The 18,617-nt window shown below is 40.1% G+C and overlaps 2 protein-coding genes across 3 annotated transcripts; one reads left to right on the plus strand and one right to left on the minus strand.

Moving 5' to 3' along the window:
* Nucleotides 1–223: 223 nt before the first annotated feature.
* anapc2 (anaphase promoting complex subunit 2) lies at nucleotides 224–8,523 on the plus strand. The gene is made up of 14 exons (XM_086154118.1): nucleotides 224–550; nucleotides 1,337–1,586; nucleotides 1,806–2,127; nucleotides 2,229–2,361; nucleotides 2,442–2,676; nucleotides 2,923–3,042; nucleotides 3,532–3,649; nucleotides 3,772–3,950; nucleotides 4,027–4,168; nucleotides 4,442–4,517; nucleotides 4,809–5,012; nucleotides 5,873–6,005; nucleotides 6,116–6,357; nucleotides 6,527–8,523. Exons 1-14 carry the CDS (start codon nucleotides 464–466, stop codon nucleotides 6,734–6,736), a joined length of 2,451 nt encoding a protein of 816 aa, XP_086010244.1. The 5' UTR covers nucleotides 224–463; the 3' UTR covers nucleotides 6,737–8,523.
* Nucleotides 8,127–18,338, minus strand: LOC147230660 (ras-related protein Rab-35). 2 transcript variants are annotated; one of them, XM_086154119.1, is made up of 7 exons: nucleotides 18,173–18,338; nucleotides 13,865–14,537; nucleotides 12,275–12,325; nucleotides 12,019–12,142; nucleotides 11,818–11,942; nucleotides 10,982–11,106; nucleotides 8,127–9,188 (listed from the first exon to the last, which is right to left on the minus strand). In XM_086154119.1, the coding sequence occupies exons 2-7, from the start codon at nucleotides 13,917–13,919 to the stop codon at nucleotides 9,042–9,044; spliced, it is 627 nt and encodes a 208-aa protein (XP_086010245.1). In that variant the 5' UTR covers nucleotides 13,920–14,537; nucleotides 18,173–18,338; the 3' UTR covers nucleotides 8,127–9,041. The 2 variants fall into 2 exon arrangements, with proteins under 2 accessions (XP_086010245.1, XP_086010246.1); XM_086154120.1 differs by having other exon boundaries at nucleotides 18,134–18,338.
* Between the last annotated feature and the right edge of the window lie 279 nt (nucleotides 18,339–18,617).

Genomic DNA, 18,617 nt, shown 5'->3' on the forward strand with positions numbered 1-18,617 from the left:
GAGTGGAAAAAAAATCACGTACTTCAGGTCATCTTTCTAGAATAATCTAGAAACACGTTAAAACAGGTTGAAAAAAAGGTTTCAAAAAGTTATCAAAATGTCCAAGCTTTAAATAAAATGAATGAAAAAAATGAAGTTCTGTTATTAAACGTTAGGGGGCAGCATCGATTATTTTGTCCAACGGTTTTCTCCCGGGTATTCAAGAAAAAGGCGAAGAAGAAGACACCCGGGGGAAGAAATTAACCCGTGCCTTGCTATGCACTTTCTATCATTATTTCGTATTAATAGTTTAAAAAGTGAATTATCAACAGAAACTTGCGTTTATGGGGAGATGGAAACTTTGAAATGGACCATGCGTGCATCTACGTGACTCTTGTGGCGTTGTGGCAAGAAGAAACGAAACAGTCTTGAAGTATTTGAGAAACACTAGCTAGTTTTTCGTGTCTGTGGATACTTGGAAAGGATGGATGTGGTAGAATCTGGTGAAATTTCGGGGTCTGCACTCCAAATAACGATCGGCGAGGCCTGGGAAACTGTAACTGCAGCTCTGGTAAGCGCTTATAAGACAACTAATTCAGTAGCAAACCGCTAGTTACCCAGGCAATCATGTAGCACCACCTAACTCTATTAAAATATCCCCCATTTTTCGTTACATTGCTGACAAGACGGCCGGCAATATATTGGAAATCACAGTAGCTTTTTTGGCTTTTGACTGTCTGAATCTGTATCGTTTTTGTCATCTGATATTACTTTACATTCGAAACATTCAAAAGTTGAATCAGAAAAGCCAAGACTTGGGATGCACTATTATTTAACGAACGTCCGTTATCATTTGCTGTAAATGTAATGGATTTTGACCCAAATCGTACTGTAAATGTACATATTTTAGTTGATTTTGGTATCAAACAATCGTTGCAGGAAAAAAGTCATTAATATCAAGATTATTAAGCCTTACGTGGTTTCAAAATTGTAAATATTCGGTGGAAATGTTTCATGATGAGTAGTTGTTTAGTGGTAGAATTATTATTATTAATTATTATCGATAGAATATGACAAATAAAGGTATGTTCCGTTGGATCAATGCTCGTCAAATGTCAAAATTTAACCAGGTACAACATTACTGAATCTTCTTCTACATATGTAAAGGAATGTCTTACAAATTTCAGTTTTTTCCATTGATTATTTTTCTTATTTGTCTCATCTGCATAATTAGTGTCCTTATTTAGGTTTTAACCTAATCGAAGTTTCTCAACTATCGATCTGTTTGATTATAATTATTTAAACTATCCATTGAGTTTTTCTGCACTAATTTCAACTTTTCTCTGTGGGATCTCAGACATCTCCCGACTGTGTGTCCTGGGACCAGAGGCTGTGGGACTCGCTGGCCCTGCTGTGCGGCCAGGGCATGGGCCAGCTGCTGGCCAGCTGGCTGCTTGAGACTTTGCAGATGCGTCTGTCCTCTTCTGTGGTCCCCGAGTTCTGGTCTGGACTGAAACAACCAGAGAACGAGCTGGACGAGAGAGGCCGCGCCTGGGTTCTCCTCACCGCTTTCCGGACTTTGTTGGACTGCTTGGAACCTTTCCTGGGCAAGTTGTTAAAATTATGTGTGCGCTTCGTATCGTAAATGCCCATATCAGATCAGGTTGGATGATTTTTTATTTTAATTGAATCCACTCACCTCCAATAGTAATATTTCTATATTGTCAGGTGATTTCATGCCAGGTTATATATTTCATTCCAATGTTATCAGAAATCAATTAAATTAATTTCCTGAGAAAACTTGACTGGCTGTTCCCTCCCCTCAGTGGGTTTGGAGAGGCTCAGCCGATGGCAGGATGAGGGCCACATTGGCCTGTGCAGGCCTGGACTCAGGGGCCTTCAAGAGCGAGCCTTCACCATCATCAGGGCCCTCCTCCTCTTCTCCCCTTTACCGGTCCTCCAGGAGCGAGTGCTAGAGTTCTACAGTAGGACCTTCTCGGTCTACATCTACCAGGAAGGGGAGGGTGAAGACGGGGCCGAGGCGCCCTACGGCCCCGAGGGCGGGGTCTGTCTGGGCTGTGGGGTGTCAGCCCAGGAGTGCTGGTGTCAAGAGGCCCTCAAACAACTGCAGGAGCTCAGTCACATTCTGTGAGTGAAAAAATCAGTTGCCATTAAATACCTTTTGTTCGAGGACACTTTTAAAAGTAGATGTGTGCTTCGCTTGAGAATGGATGCCACTGTGCCGGCAGGTCCAAACTGCAGTTGCTTGAATGGGTCAGCTCTGAGGCCGTCACCTCCATCCTGCACCGCCTCATCGAGCAGCGGATGGAGCAGAACTGCAGGGGAGAGTATGAGCGCTCCTTCCTGCTGGAGTTCCAAGAGGTAAGATATCTGTCACCTTTTGCAACCCAGCTGTCAAAAGTTCGTCTTTTCATTGTCTGACTCCCTTGTGTCTGGAGCAGTGGCTTGAGCTGGTCCTGGGCTGGCTCGGCAAGGTGTTTGCCAGTGAGGGGGATAGTGATGGTCCTGGACCTGCTCCCGGCACTCCTCGTGTTCCCAATGCTCTCAGCACTCCCGGTGCTCCTGGCTCCCAGTCCACCAGCTCTGTCTTGAAACAATGGAGATGCCACATGCACCAGTTCTTCTGCAGGATCTATGTAAATATGCGTATCGAAGAGCTCTTCAGCATAATTAGAGGTGGGAGTGGCATCTTATGCGTTTTTAATAAAACATTCAAGTGTTGTGATAAAGAGACACTGGGCGTTTCACCCTGGTTGCAGTCTTTATGCTAACCTAATATGCTTAGTGCTTTATTATTCTGCTTTTTGTTTGCTTAGTTGATTTCATCACTTGTTCTTAATGAGTTTGCAGTGTTGAACTGAAAAACACAAGTCCTGCATAGCTGCATCCTTGGTTTAGTGTCCATATTTCAAAAATCTTCAGATTTCCCAGAATCCAAGGCTGCCATAGAGGACCTGAAGTTCTGTTTGGAAAGAACTAATCAGCGCCAGCAGCTTCTCACGTCACTTAAGTCTGCCTTTGAGAGCCGCCTACTGCATCCAGGTGGGTCTGGAATCTTCACTTTCATTACTGTTGCTGAAGTTTGAGATTTGCGTGTTTTTCACCTTTCAGTGAAAAAAAAACAAAACATAATTAATTATTTTGAAATTTAAATTAATTTAGCAAACAGGGAAAGATAACGTAGAATTTTTAAGAGGGACAAATTACTTGCAAGGATCCGAAATGTGTTTTGTTTTTTTTTTTGTTTTTTTTTAAGTTTTTAAGTTTCTAAAAATATCTCTGTACTTGTGTGTCACACAATCCTGATTCTTTCAAAACTGCATGAGATTGGTTGTTTGGGTTGTACTCTGAGTCACTTGTCATGCATACTTTTTTTAAAAATACTAAAATAGATTGTCAAAGTTTAAGATTAGATATCTTTACAGTGTCTCTGTCCACTTACGGCATCAGCGGTTTTCTCCATTCACTTTCCCTTGTCTATTTTGGAATCAGTTCATTTTAACAATTCAATTTTTGTATGCCCATCCTCAGGTGTTCACACGTCCGACATCCTGACCGTTTATATCTCGGCAATCAAGGCGCTGAGAGAATTGGACCCGTCCATGGTCATCCTGCAGGTGGCCTGCCAGCCCATCCGTAAATACCTCCGGTCAGTCATCCTGAATCTGTGTTCTAATGAGAGTAAATCATGTATAACCCCCCCACCTCCCAGACCTCGTCGAATAGAAACACATCCCTTCTGAAGTTACTTGAGCTGGTGTTGCATTTCAGGACACGGGAGGACACGGTGCGCCAGATTGTGGCTGGTCTAACAGGAGATGCTGAGGGCTGCTCCGACTTGGCGTCAGAGCTGTCCCGGGGAGATCCCGTCACGCTAGAGATGCAGGACAGTGACGAGGAAGCTAACGACCCAGAGGACTGGACGCCAGACCCAACAGATGCCGTCCCCGGTGGGTGTGACACAGCACAGGACAAACAGGGCTCGGGATCAGCTGGACTAAAACTGTGTTTTTCTGAATCTGCCAGATAAAACGGGCTCGAAGCGTCGCTCATCAGACATCATTAGCCTGCTGGTCAGCATCTATGGCAGCAAGGACATCTTTATAGATGAGTACAGAGCCGTCCTGGCCGATCGACTGCTGCACCAGCTCAACTACAACACGGCCCGGTATGACCTACACACACTCGGGCCACGTTTCTCTTATCATATCAAACTGGACAGATTGAAATTGCAGTTTTTTTATTTTGCTCTATCAGAGAACAGTATTTGCATTGTTTATTGTACTCAACAATAAATCTCCAAAGTCCCGTGCTTTGTCAGTAGACAAACATAAACAGAAAGGACAAACTAATTTGCATCAGTCAGAGCAAGAGAGTACAGTTCACTTAAACATAAAGGGCGGCGTTGGCAGGTGACGTCACTACCGTTGCTTGTTTACAGGGAGATCCGTAACGTGGAGCTGCTGAAACTTCGGTTTGGCGAGTCCCACATGCATTATTGCGAGGTCATGCTCAAGGTAATATGATTTTAATATGATATAATATGATTGTTTTCTCTCTCGCTCTAGAGTGAGTGAATATGCGTGTACCCTCACACATATATATGTGTGTGTTTGAGAATTAACATTTGAAGTGGATTCTCAAAAATAGCACTTTGGCTTTGGGGGCATCCTTCTCTAAGGGAAAAAAGAAATCTCAATCTAAATGTGTGATCCTTAAAATATAAAATGAATACTGTCCAAGTAAGTAATATAAACCTATTACCTCTCTCTGTGTGTATTCGTGTTTGTGCTGTATGTCGTGTCCAGGACATGGCGGACTCTCGCAGGATCAACAGCAACATCAGCGAGGAGGAATCCAGGCTGAGTGAGGAAGAGCAGCCACCGCTTTCGCTGTCCGCCATCATCCTGTCCTCTGAGTTCTGGCCACCGCTTAAAGAGGAAAAGCTTGAGCTCCCCCCTCTTGTCTGCCAAGCCATGGAGGCCTACACCCACCGCTATGAGAAACTCAAGGTGAGCAGCCCCTTGCCCCGCTCTTTCGTCTCATTTTTCGCAGAGATCAAAACACCCCGGACTAAGTGGGTTAAAAAGTTGAGCATTGAAATGTCAACAGTCATTCAGGAAGAAATGGTTGGATGTCTTTGTGTGGCTCTATGACTGACAGGTGACTATACCTGGGTAAACTTTAGGTCTCACCAATTGTCAGCTGAGATTGGCTCCAGCCACATCACTGTTGTGTGTGTATGTGTGTGTAATAGACATTTAACAAATCAAGAACTATTTGAGCGTGTGTAACATAAAGTTTTCCTCTCTTAAAGTACAATACCTTATAACATGTATCACCACTTGCACAAACTTGTTTAATCATTTGGATAGTAGAAGTGGAAATGCTTGTCAGGAGCTGCTTTTTAAAAGTTAGAGTTAAACATTATGATAAAATTACACTCAATTTCAAAGAATGTGTGATGATAACACACTGTGTGTATAGATTATCACTCACATTCCACATTCCACATGCCACACGCCCACATTGCAGTCGCAGATGGCAAAGACAAAGCACTTCTGGAATGTGGACGCGATAGATTTCAGTATATCAGATCAGTAACCGGGAAAAAGAGTGACAAACGGGAAAAAATATCAAGCAGCAAAAGAAAGTGTCAAAGATAAATAGCAGATGAAACTTAATGCCTGAGCTCATGAAATACTCAAAATCACTTCATGTCTTGAGTTCACTTGGATTTAAAATTGAAATTTGACGATGCTTTTCCTTACGGATTCTCAGATCATTTCTATTGACTCAGATTAGTAGAGCTCACCATGGAAACTTTACACAGATTTTTTTTTTGTTTGTGTGTGTGCGTGTGTGTCTTAAGGCCATGAGGACGCTGAGCTGGAGGCCTCATTTGGGCTCCGTCACTCTGGATGTGGAACTGGAGGACCGAACCCTTAACAACCTTACCGTCTCCCCAATTCATGCCGCCATCATTCTCCACTTTCAGGACAAGAGTAGGGACTTTCACATTACAATATGTTGTTTTCCCGCATCCATGAGTCTTGCAGCCACATTATATCAATCCGGTCGGTACCAAAACAGACGCCTCTGTGTCGTACGGCAGGCTCTTGGACACTGGAAGAGCTGAGTGCGAAACTAGGCGCCCCGAAGGAGCTGGTGCACAGAAAGCTGGCCCTGTGGCAGCAGCATGGCGTGCTCAGGGAGGAGGCTGGCGGGCGGTACTACGTGGTGGAGACAGGCTCGTCCAGAGAGAAGATAGATCGAGGCGTGATGCTGATCGACAGTGACGAGGAGAGAGACTCCAACACCACCACCCAGTCTGAGCAGAGGGAGGAGAAGCTGCAGGTACTTGAAAAAAAAGATTCTTGGTCATTTCACAAGCTGAAAATACCCAAACCATGCAATCAGATTAAAACAAATATAGAAAACACAATGTAAAAAAAAATATGACCGCAATAAATGCTGCGAAAATGATGCATAAATGTCACATTCTCCTGTCTTTTTGTGTCATCAGCTTTTCTGGGCCTACATCCAGGCGATGCTGACCAACCTGGACAGTATGACACTCGAACGCATCCACTCCATGCTGAGGATGTTCGTTGCCACCGGACCCGTCGTCACAGAGATGGATGTGACCGAGCTGGAGGCTTTCCTGCAGAGGAAGGTCCGGGAACATCAGCTGATGGCGTCGGCTGGTGTCTACAGACTTCCAAAAGCAAACTGACACATGGGGATGTGTTTCACCTGTATGGGAAATACCAGATCTTTCCCGAACAATTCTTTTCAACTTCTTAAGGCTATTGCGAAAGACTTGATAATTTAAACTAAAGAAACCTGTCTTTTGACCTAGAGCTAATGGGAGTTTTGGGGAGTGGTCATTATTTTACAGCCACGGCAGCCTTTTCCCTTCCATGGGATTTGAACCGAGGGCCTTCTCACTAATGAGCGACAGTTCTCATCAGGAAAATAATTTTGATACAGGGTGTCAAATCAATGCAGACTCGTAAAGTTGCATCACTCAGAACTACTGGCATTTCAGACATTAGACTCTAAATCTCAATTTCTACATTTAATCCCCATTTGTGGCTTTTTTTTTTTTTTTAATTCCTTACTATGACCGTGATTTTTTTTCCATGTAATCGAAGGAATTCCAATGCGCTTTTATGGATTCCCTGATATAAACGCATCCATACAAAATTCAAATATTTTCAATCGCGTGACATTTTTCTGTAACTTGCTATGAACAGATATGATTGGGTTAAAAATAGGTTTCGTGCCATGGTTTTACAGTGCCGCTCGTCACACGTGATTCCCGTGGATTCCAAGCCAAATACAGACATCTCATCAGACATTTAGGTTATTTTGTTTTTATTTTTTGCTGGAGAGTTTTCTGGTTTGGGGGATTCTCTTTAGCAATTGTTTTATTTTTTTTATTATTTTTTTTTTTTTATCATTTCCCTGATTTTACTGCCTTTCTTTCTAATAAGTTTGTTCAATTAAAAAGAAAAAGTAGAAAAAGTAAAATGACAAAGGCTGTATGGGAATATATTTGTTATACATAGAAAGTTTTTTTTACTTTTGATTTTCACATGACATTCTGATTGAAATCGTAGATCAGCCATCGATAAATTAACAAGTCATCTCAAAATTTATTGTACCCATTATGGAGTTTCCCATCATGTCATTCAGGGGACTATAAATCATAACTGAAGTTTGTCATTTTTTTTTTCTTCTGTATGTATCCCTCTGTTTTCCTGAATTAGTTTGACGTTATCTAAATTTTGGGGGCCATTTTAGTTATCGAGTATTCATGTGACAGAAACTGATTTAAACGCTCATTTGTTGAATTAACACCTGGACAAGAAAGTAGCACTTGATTTAGAGTCACAAATACAACCCATTCATTTAGACAAATGCAAAAAGGATTTGTTTTGTTTTCTTTATGAAAAAGTGATAATGCCCTAGTTTAAATCCAGTAAAACCAACATCTCTATAATCCATCTGTACCATCAGTGTGCAAGTCGTGTTTGCAAGGAGGAAGAGTACGGATTTGTAAGAGGAAAAGCTTAACCTGTGGGAGAAGATTCAAAACAGACATAAAAACACATACGCAATACATTTATTGCTTTATTGGTTGTTGAACACATTTGCAATGGATTTGTGTTTTTTAAAAAAAAAAACAACAGAAAAACAAGATATTCATCACATGGGTTACTGGCTTCATTTGACAGACTGACTCTTGTCACATCTGTTAATGTCTAAGTCAAGATTTAATTACCAGTTCCCTTTCAGTGGTTAAAGACAAGGCAGAAGAACCAACGAAATGTCAGCGCAAGACAGCAGTTCGCTAGTGCAAATTAAGGACTGTGTCTGGATTTTTGTATCCTTGTTACAGTGGCTGGGCTCCACTATACCATTCTGGCATTTCTCTTTCATTATCAGGACCCTCTTATTAAAATAAAATGTTTGAAAGGAAGGTTTCTTCTCTGTAAGGCATTGGTCTACGTGAAATATGCTTTTCTGGGTCTTGATTCGCTTTACAAAACCGTTTTTTTTGTGAGACTCAAAACTATGAGATTATTATTTCAAGAAATGAAAAATAATGTGAAAAATTCCCGCTGTTCTGTAATAATCATCTAGTCAACTGAGGAAAAAAAAAAAAAAAAAGCAAATATATAAAATCTTGCTCCACATTCTTTAAAATCTCACTCCAGTTATCAGGTTTGTTCAGTGTGTTGTCTTGTCAGTTTAGTCAGTAAAAGTATCAGTGGATCTAAGTTTTCCTCCAGACCCTCTGAGAAGTGAGCAGTGGCGGCATCTACAACAAGAAACACATCAGCTTTAACACACAAAGACACCAGGGTGATGCTTAAACTGGGCACGAAGGTTCGGTCATGCAGCTGAAGCCGCTGCCGATCGGTATTATTTCCATCACACAGTTTGAAAACGCGTTCGGCTCCTGAGACTTATTTCCCATTTTTGAGTTTTTGCCGACTGACTGCACCACGGCCTCGGCTCCGTTTCGGGTCTCAGCAGCACTTCTTTGCTCGCTTCCTTCGATCCCTGTCCTTCTGAGCGTTGATGTTGACAGTGTTGTCGCGCTCCCGTTCCCGCTCCGCTCGGTTCTGGCTCTGCTTTTTGGCACGGAGCACCATGTGGGTGAACGCCATGAACATCTGGACGCAGGAGAGAGAGAACCCAGAGATATCACACCTTCAGCCGTGATGTTTGTACTGAAATACATGCTTAGTATCTTGTGAGATGTCTCAGCTGAAGATGACGCATTTAATGCCTCTAAAGAAAACTTCAGATTTGAAGAACCACAATTTTTGTACAACAAATGATTTATCCTGCTTAAGCTGCGGCGGTTTTGGTTGGCCTGAGACTTTGGGCTCGTCGACTTGCCAATTCTGAATGATGGGACGAGCCAATAGATTTGTATTATTTTGAATTTCACTTTCTAAAGGCTGTAAAAGACAACACTCGTGTGATGTTGGAAGTCTAACTAGTCAGAACAGGCCATTTTACATTTCTCCATCACGCCCAGATCATGAGTCACTGAGGAGATGATGTGCAGTAACAGATCACAGCAAGAACGTGTGGGAAAAAAAAAAGGCTGGATATTCTGTAGCTGCTGCAAATTAAGCACTGATTTACAACTAACTATTCCTATAAAAATGAATTGAAAAATGAATATATTCACTATTTTGAATGCCAAAAGCTCTTTGAAGTGAAACAAACCAACAAAAAAAAATCCATTTCAGTTTTCAGTAAACAAATTCAGCAAATATTTGGACAGGTTTCATATGGTTCCTCGAAAATCTAGCATTAGTATACTTCAGCTGCCAGTTTTGCTTTTTTTTAAATAAATATGCTGTGACCCAGAGAGAAAACAGGAGATGATTATTGGTAAAGTTTTGATGGAAGCTGACATTAGAACGCAAAATGAAGTGTAAAAAAAACAGGATTGTAATTATTATGAGAACATGCAATCTCAAAACTGCTTTGAGGTGGAAGCGCTCACCAATACGATTAATATACAGGACTGTCTCAGAAAATTAGAATATTGTGATAAAGTTCTTCATCTTCTGTAATGTAATTACAAAAACAAAAATGTCATACATTCTGGATTCATTACAAATCAACTGAAATATATCAATCCTCTTATTATTTCAATATTGCTGATTATGGCTTACATCTTAAGAAAACTCAACAATCCTATCTAAAAATATTAGAATATAGTGAAAAAGTAATTTGTTTTTTTTAATTGCATTACAGAAAATAAAGAACGTTATCACAATATTCTAATTTTATGAGACAGTCCTGTGCTTAAGTATTCACTTTTAATGCAGAATAATAAACCAACGAAACAGCAGTGAGGCCGAACGAAGTAACGGGGTGGATGCGGAAGGTGGGAGTATCATAATTCAGTCAAAAATTCGATCCAGTCTTCAGCCTCAGAAAAGAATAATTCATACATTGGATATTCAATGATCCCATTCAAATAAAACATTCAAGAGATTTAAATGGGAAGAGTATAGTCTATTTTAAAAAAAAAAAACCTTGAAGTCAACTTTAAAAAAAAGAAAATAATCAAATGTGATCCAAAACAGTTAGAAGTTATCTAGAAAAGGTCCAACGCTAACAATTTGTTGAGTATAAAACCAAATAATTGGTGAGAAAAGAAATGCAAAGCTTTGCACTCTGGAGGTATTCCTGATGCTTCATGTGCGACGACTGCAGGCATCGACATGACAGCGTGTTGGTTCAAGAACATCAGAATTCAAACACAACTAAACATTACATGGATTATTGTATCAAAAGATTAACATCATATACCTTCGGAAACCCAGGTTTCAATATCTCATAAATGGATTAAAAAGTAAAAATTTGATTGCAAAATTAACAATACCAAAAAAAAAAAAGATGATCAAAAATGCAATCGAGATAATAGAAATGTTGAAATTACCTCTTCAACATTAATGTTCTCTTTGGCACTGGTCTCAAAAACGCGGACCCCGACGGACTCCCCGAAACACGTTGCATCTTGTGTATTCACCTGCTTCCTGGCAGGGTCGTCATTCTTGTTGCCGACTGAGAGAGAGAGAGAGAGCAAAAGATTTATTTATGATCCTTCAGGATCAATTTCATACGCATATAAAAATGAGCTAGTAAAATTTTTTTTTTAAAAACGGTCCGTAGTCGATTATTTCTGAAAAGACATCAAGGAAGAAACGAGGCATGTTTGGAAAAAAAAAATCAGCAGATGAAACTTCATGTTATCAAGTCTGAATAGGTTTCAAAATTTAATTCGCATTTTTTCATACCGGTGTTTGTAATAATGTTGTCATAATGTATCAGTATATATATTCTTAACTGTGCAATATTTCATAACAGCTTCATGCACAATATATTTTCATACTCTTGTGCACTTCTTATCTTTCACTTGGTACTAAAGACCTTAAGACACTTTATAGTCTTCACTTGTTACTTAAGACACTTTACACTTTATAGTTTATTTGTATTTCTTATTCTCCCTTTTTTTTTTTACTGTTTATACAATTTTCTACTATTATTTATTATTGTTATGTTTTTCTTGCAACTCTGCCACAACAATTTCCTTTGGGATAAATAAAAGCAAATTCTTATTTTTATCCTTATTTTTCTTGCTGTTTGTGTGTGTAAAATTCGTAATTTTATTTTTCTGTTCTATTCAAAATATCATGTGAGCGGCTGAGTGTTTCATTTCTATGAAAAAGCGGAGCGCCACAAAAACAGCTGAGGAGGAGAGGAGTCAGGACTCACCCAGGATCTTACAGACGCTGTCACAGTTCTGCGAGATTTCATTCAGCCATCTCTTGACGTTTACAAATGATTCGGGGTTGGTCACGTCGTACACGATAATGACACCATGTGTGTTCCTGTAGTACCTGCAAGAAACACTGCGTGTTCAAGTCGGAGGAGACGGAACGACGGGCTGGTGAATCAAGACGAAGACTGGGTTACGTAGAAGTGATGGTCCGGAAACGCTCTTGGCCTGCCGTGTCCCAGATTTGCAGCTTGACCCGCTCACCGTCCACGTCCACTGTTCGGATCTTGAAGTCCACCCCGATAGTGGTGATGTAGCTGCCTGCAGGAAAGCAGAGAGTAGTCTCACACAAACGGGAGGCTCCGAAAGGGTACGACGACGAACCCCAAGATTTCTGTCGCATAGATGGGTCTCCAATGTCTTCGGGGTGTTTCTGGGACAAGAGAGACTCACCAGAGAAGGAGTTATCTGCGAATCGGAGCAGAAGGCTGCTTTTCCCCACATCTGACAGAGAAGGACACACATCATGAAAATTTGCAGCTGACAAATATACCCTCTGGTCAGTGAGAGGGCCATCCATGCATCGAATATCATCAAATTCCATTTTAAAAGTATCAAAAAGAGAACAAAATGTATTTTTAAGTCTAATTTAAGCATTGAAGTCTGACCGTTTCCTCTTGTCAAAATCATGTTGATCATGGACGTAACATCATGATAATACATGTCAGGGTTGGTGATCCCCCCCCAACACACACACACTCTTTATATAGCAAGAAATCTTTGATGGTACAATACATCAAAAACCTGCCTCTCAGAATCATCAAGAGTTCAATGAAGGGATTGGAAGTGAATCAAAGCAAAGATTAGAAGTGAAAGTGCTTGTTTTAAAAGAATTTGCTCAGAACCAGTCAAGACTAGTTTGAAAGAACTTGGACTTGACAGACCAGAACATGAGCAAAGACAATATTCAGCTATTTGCAATGCTATCAGAGAATTACAAGAGAAAGTTGATGGCAAAACACCGATATTGTGTTAAAACAGAGACTCTTGGTTTGGGAGAAGATTGACTAAAGACTGCTCGGTTTGGAGAACATGGGTCACACAATTATGAAGAGTCAAAGTCAAAGTTTCTGATGAGTCTAAGAGTTTTTATTATTGAAGGAAGTTTGATATAAGATTCCGGTCAAAAGAGACAAACCGTGTGCTAGACTTCTCTCTTTAAATGGTGATGACCATGGTTAACAGAACTGTGACCAGCTATCTGGCTGAAAGTATATCGAGTATTAATGTACTGACCTTTATTTTTGAAGACACTTAATGTCAGGGTGGTTTCTTTTACATTTTTTGTAATCCTTCGGACCATTTTCAGGTCATTAATTTAAACACATTTCCATTCCATCACACTTCTGACATTTTATCTTGTTAAATCTGGATCATTAATCAGTGTTTGACTGATTTGTCATAGTTGTGCCCATTTAGCCCCACATAGTCTTGTATTGTAGGTGAACTAATTTCAACACTGAAAAAAATTACAGTTAGGGCGACACTGGAATTATAATGCATCTGATACTAGTTGTCACACCCTTGAATTACTGTACGACTAACTTATTTTTTCGTATTACTGATCTACAAAGTTTTCATCATCAAATGCACCAAAACTGATGTATCTGCTAAAGGCCGATGTCCCTGATCTCGCTCAGTAACCCCTCAGTACGGCTCAAGCTATTTCACTCTTGACAAAAGAGATCCTATCCAAGCAATTACAATCTGATCCAAAAATCACAACTCATGAATCTCATGGATGTTCAATGGCCTAAAAAGAGCTCGCCTGCCAGTTTTATAATTAAAAAAAAAAAAAATTCTCACTATCATTTTGTGAAAATGGTTAACAGTTTACTAAAATCGTCCTCATTTTGTTTATTTCTCAGGGTGGACGAGGGGGGGGGGGGGATCTACAGCCTATTAAGGCCCCTTTGTTATTGGTGCATTTCCATAAACCGCATGATTTTTACTTTCAGGTGAATCTGAAAAAGAGCCACTAACTGGAGTCTCCAATGATGAGCAGCTTAAAGAGATGGTTGTAGTCCTTCCCCGCCATGCCAACAGCTTCTCGCTGGACTTCACGGGCAAATCGGTTTCATATGAGCTCGGCCCGTCGATGGCTGCACCTCCGGTCGCCGCTAGATCAGAATCCAAAGTTCACAGGTGCCGCTCTGCGGAGTCTGCAACATTTCCAGTCGAAGAGCTCAAACCTCCACGTTGTGCTCGGCAAACAGCGCAGCGTTTACTAGAGCCGGTTGTGGGCGTGACTCATGCTTGACAGTGGAAAACGGCCGTGTGGTCCCACCTTAGTTCCAGTTCCACCAGATGAGATCGGTGCGGGGGATTTCCAACGAGCAAGGGCTCGTCGGTCTACTGACAACGCGTTGAGAACGCTCTCTCCTCCCCACGTCCTCACATAGATCCGTGCATTCACACACTGACCCCCATTCATCTACATCTCCCGGATCATACACTGTTCACTGCCCAACCAGGGGAGCATAAAATCCAGTGTAACCACTTCGCTGAGCGACTCCTTTCCTGAACGCAGCACGATGTGTTCCTCTTTCACTTCAGCTGCAGTAATCCCTTACTTTCACTTCACTGGGCTGGTTAAAAGTTGCCTCTTCCATCAGACCAATGCGTACATTTTCTCCTCTCCGGATTTGGAAAGATTCTAAACAATGATAAAGAGGAAATGAGAGAACGTGTCAGTTTTGTGTTAGATCAGCGCTTGTAAAAAAGCAAGACATCAAATTCAAGGCTAAAAACAATCACAATTTTAAAGGCATTTTAAAGAACTTTTCTTTGAGTTCTTTTTTTTTTTTTTTTTTTTTAAATATCTCTTACACATTGGAAACAAATTGATGGATGCACTTATCGGAGTATCTTAAGACAATTCTCCAAAACAAATGTTTCACCTGTTCTCTTGTGTAAAATACGAAATACTAACACCCAAGATGCAATTTTTTTTTTAATGACAGTAAACACCAACTAAAAATATTTTAAATGTCTAAATGACCAGCTTGTTCTATTGTAATGTTTTATTCAGCGCAAAAACTAAAAATATGTTGCCTCTCAGAATTATTGAGGTTAACTGTTGCTTTTCATTGGGCTGGTTAATAAGTGACTTGCAAAAGTATCCATACCCCTAGGAACTTTTTCACATTCTGTCATCTTACAACCACAAACATAAGTAATTTTCATTGGAATTTTAAATGAAAGACAAACACAAAATGACACACAATTGTGAAGGAGAAAGAGAATAAATTGCAAAACTGAAAAGTGTGATGTGCAACAGCAGAGACCAAAAAGCAATGTGTGGCAGAGAACTAACACTGGACATCGACCACTGTCATATACGATGGTCAGAGTTGATGGGAAGACGGATGGAGCCTGCAACAAACTGGAGACTGGCGTGAAGGTTCACCTTCCAGCAGGACAATGACCCCAAACATGAAACCAAGGCTACAATAGAATGGTTTAAAACACATGTGTCAAACTCAAGGCCCACGGGTCAAATGTGGCCCGCCACATGATTCTATGTACCCAGTGAAAACGTTTTAAAAGGTCTGATTATCTTCAAATAAATAAACCAAATAAACCAACCGCGTGCATTGAACATAAACTACATTTTCCCACAATTCATCCCGATCATGTTAACCCACAAAGTGACAGCCACTAGATCGCAGTATATCCACATCGATGCCATTTTCAACAAGTGGTATGAAGAAATACAAATGATCTCTACATGTCCAGAAAATGAAAAGTTGATGCAGATGGAAGGCTGTTTCAAGATAGATGGGAACGCATATCGTCACCCTCTTAAAATAACTGCCGAAGTCATTTTTTGAGATTTTTCAGGAAACACAAAAAACTGAACCATTTGACGCACTCTTGACATAGGCGATTTCTACTGAAGGGGTAGAATGACACAATCTGTTTAACTGAGGATGTAGGAAATTTTGCCAGAGGGGGTCAGCATCATGAGGAGATGATTTCGGCAAAAAACATTTTTTGTAAAAAAATGACTTAGGCGATTATTTTAAGAGGGTGACGATTTGTAACAATTTGGATTGGAATGAGTCATAAATTCAGGGTTATTTAACATTAATGAGTAGTTACATTTATAAGAATAAGAACAACTTTATCTATCCCAAAGGAAATTGTTGTGCCAGAGCTACAAGTAAAACATAACAATAATTAAACTAATAGAAAATTGTATAAACAGTAATAAAAAAGGGGGGGGGGAATAAGAAATACAAATTAACTATAAAGTGTCTAAGTAACAAGTCAAGGCTAAAAAGTGTCTCAAGGTCTTACGTACCAGGTGAAAGATAAGGAGTGCACAAGAGTATGAAAAAAATATTGCACATGCAGCTGTTATGAAATGAAATATTGCACAGTTATGAATATATATATACAGATAAATTATTACGATTTACAGTAAGTGGGTGAGATTTTTTTTTTTAAGGTTTAAGAATTTGAGATTCCCTGCGGCTGAAGGAAGAGGAATTAAAAAGTGTATTAAATTAAATTAAATATCAAATGAAATTATTAAATTAAAAATTAAAGACAGAAAATTAAAACAAGCCAAAAAACAATACAAATTACATGAAATGTGTAAGAATTTCATGAAGACTAAACTTATAGAAAATGTTTCTAAAAATAAAGTCAGAGGATGATTAATGTCATCCTTCCAATTATCAATATGATAACTCAAATCTTTTTTTTAAATGTTTGTGAAATTCATCTGAAACCTACTAACTGAGATTTTTTTTATTGAAAACATTTTTTAAAAATGAAATTTTACATTACATTTGGTTACATGTAGTTACATTTATATTGTTAACGTTCCATGTGGCCCTTTGAGAGCAGCCATCAGTGACAATGAGTTTGACACCCCTGGTTTAAAAGCAAACATTCTTGTAAGAATGACCCAGTCAAAGTCCAGACCTAAAGCCAATAAAGCATCAGTAGCAATATCTGACAAAACGCTCTCCGTATAATCCGACTGAGCTTGAACTGTTTTACGAAAAATGGACAAACATTGCAGTCTCCAGATGTGCAAAGCCTGTCGCGACGTACCCCAAAAAACTTGCAGCTGTAACTGCAGCAAAGGCGGTTCCACAGGGTATTGCAATCTCATCGGCCAGGCTACTCTCGCTGGAAGTTCAGATCCCAGAGTGTGTGGGCGGCCTCCCCTCCCTGCACCTCCCACAACAGCTGAGTCACTAAACACAACTTCCCCATCCGGCTTTGCTCCACATCCAACTCCCATCTTAGCCGCTTTTGCAAGGTAGAAACTAAAACCTCCACCCACCATCCCCCCACGAAGGGACTGACACGGCCTGCAACCCCACGCCGCAGGACAGTTAGCCACGACAATAAAGACCCTGCTAATGGGAGGAAACTCGACGTTAAGGGTAGACCAAACGCTGCTAAAATGTGTAACATAACGATTATTACATACATACCAGCCACGGTAACCAAGTCGCATGACGCATTTTTTTAAAACGTTTTATGTGCCATTCCTCTATTCGGCTCACTTGAAAATATTTTTTAAAGATTGTTTTTTTGTGGGGGAGAAAGTAAACATTCAGCGAACCCACGACGAATGAAGCGACCAAGATTGGAAACATTTCAGTTGTTGTTGTTAAGTGTGCCATACCAAGCGTCAACTGAAATACGTTTCCTTAAAATCGAAGTAATGTGGCGTTTTATAATTCCCAGCAATTTTAAAACCTAAATGTACAGAATTGTTGTTTTTCGACCAAAAGCTGCTACCGTGAGACTTTGCTAGCTTGCTACTTTGCTAGCTTGACTTAATAGCTCAAGGGGGATTTGAGACTGTCGAGCTGTTCACCTTGTACGGCACATTTAAGGAAACTGAGCCAAACTTTTCACCTTATTTTTCTATTTACTCTAAAAATTCATAACGTGATTGATTCGCTGACTTCTCGGCGAATCCTTTAGCTATCGATATTCTTCAAATCTGTTTCATACAAAACGCACATACGTCGAGCAACAACTTATTCCAAATATCAAGTAAGTATTAGCAACACCGACGGACGTAGTTTATGGTATAACTGAAAAGTACAAAAAAAACACGATTCGTGTTTTTTTTTTTTAAATGGGTGATTAACCCAAGGTAAAACGCCCGGAGTGAAAAGCGATATTTCAAATTACATCGGAAAACATGACAACTACTGCCGCAAGCGAGACAATCCTGACCCCCGGCCTGTCAACCACTTGCTGTAAAAAACTTCTCACCTCACCGAGAAACTTTTGAACAATGTATCCTAAACTTACATCGATCATCCGGTGCACGAAGCCAGGTTCATCAGGAGCATTGTTTTATTTTTATTTTTTTATCCTGGTTGAATCCACTGGACCGCGACTCGGGTCGGAATGTGTGTCCGCCGACCACACCTGCCTGTCTGCAGCTGATGACCCACTCTCATCATCTGATGCTGCGTTCAAGGAACGTAGGAAAAACCGGGATTGTACTCGCTTTCGAGGAGCCACATCCTCTTTTTTCAAATCCTTCAACCGTTTCACTTCACTACACACACACCGAAAAAACCTTTCCAATTCAATATATACCTCTTTAATGATAAAAATGTGACTTAAATCAAATACATGTGTGTGTGTTATATTTTTGGCTTCCACATGCATAGACATATCAAAGTATATATTTATCTGTGTGTATACACACAGATACATATATATTTATATGACTGTTGTTTCTCTTTTC

This window comes from Fistularia commersonii, chromosome 10 (genome assembly GCF_037954325.1).
Source record: "Fistularia commersonii isolate RoL2024-O1a breed Wild chromosome 10, RoL_Fcom_v1.0, whole genome shotgun sequence".
Classification (NCBI taxonomy): domain Eukaryota; kingdom Metazoa; phylum Chordata; class Actinopteri; order Syngnathiformes; family Fistulariidae; genus Fistularia; species Fistularia commersonii.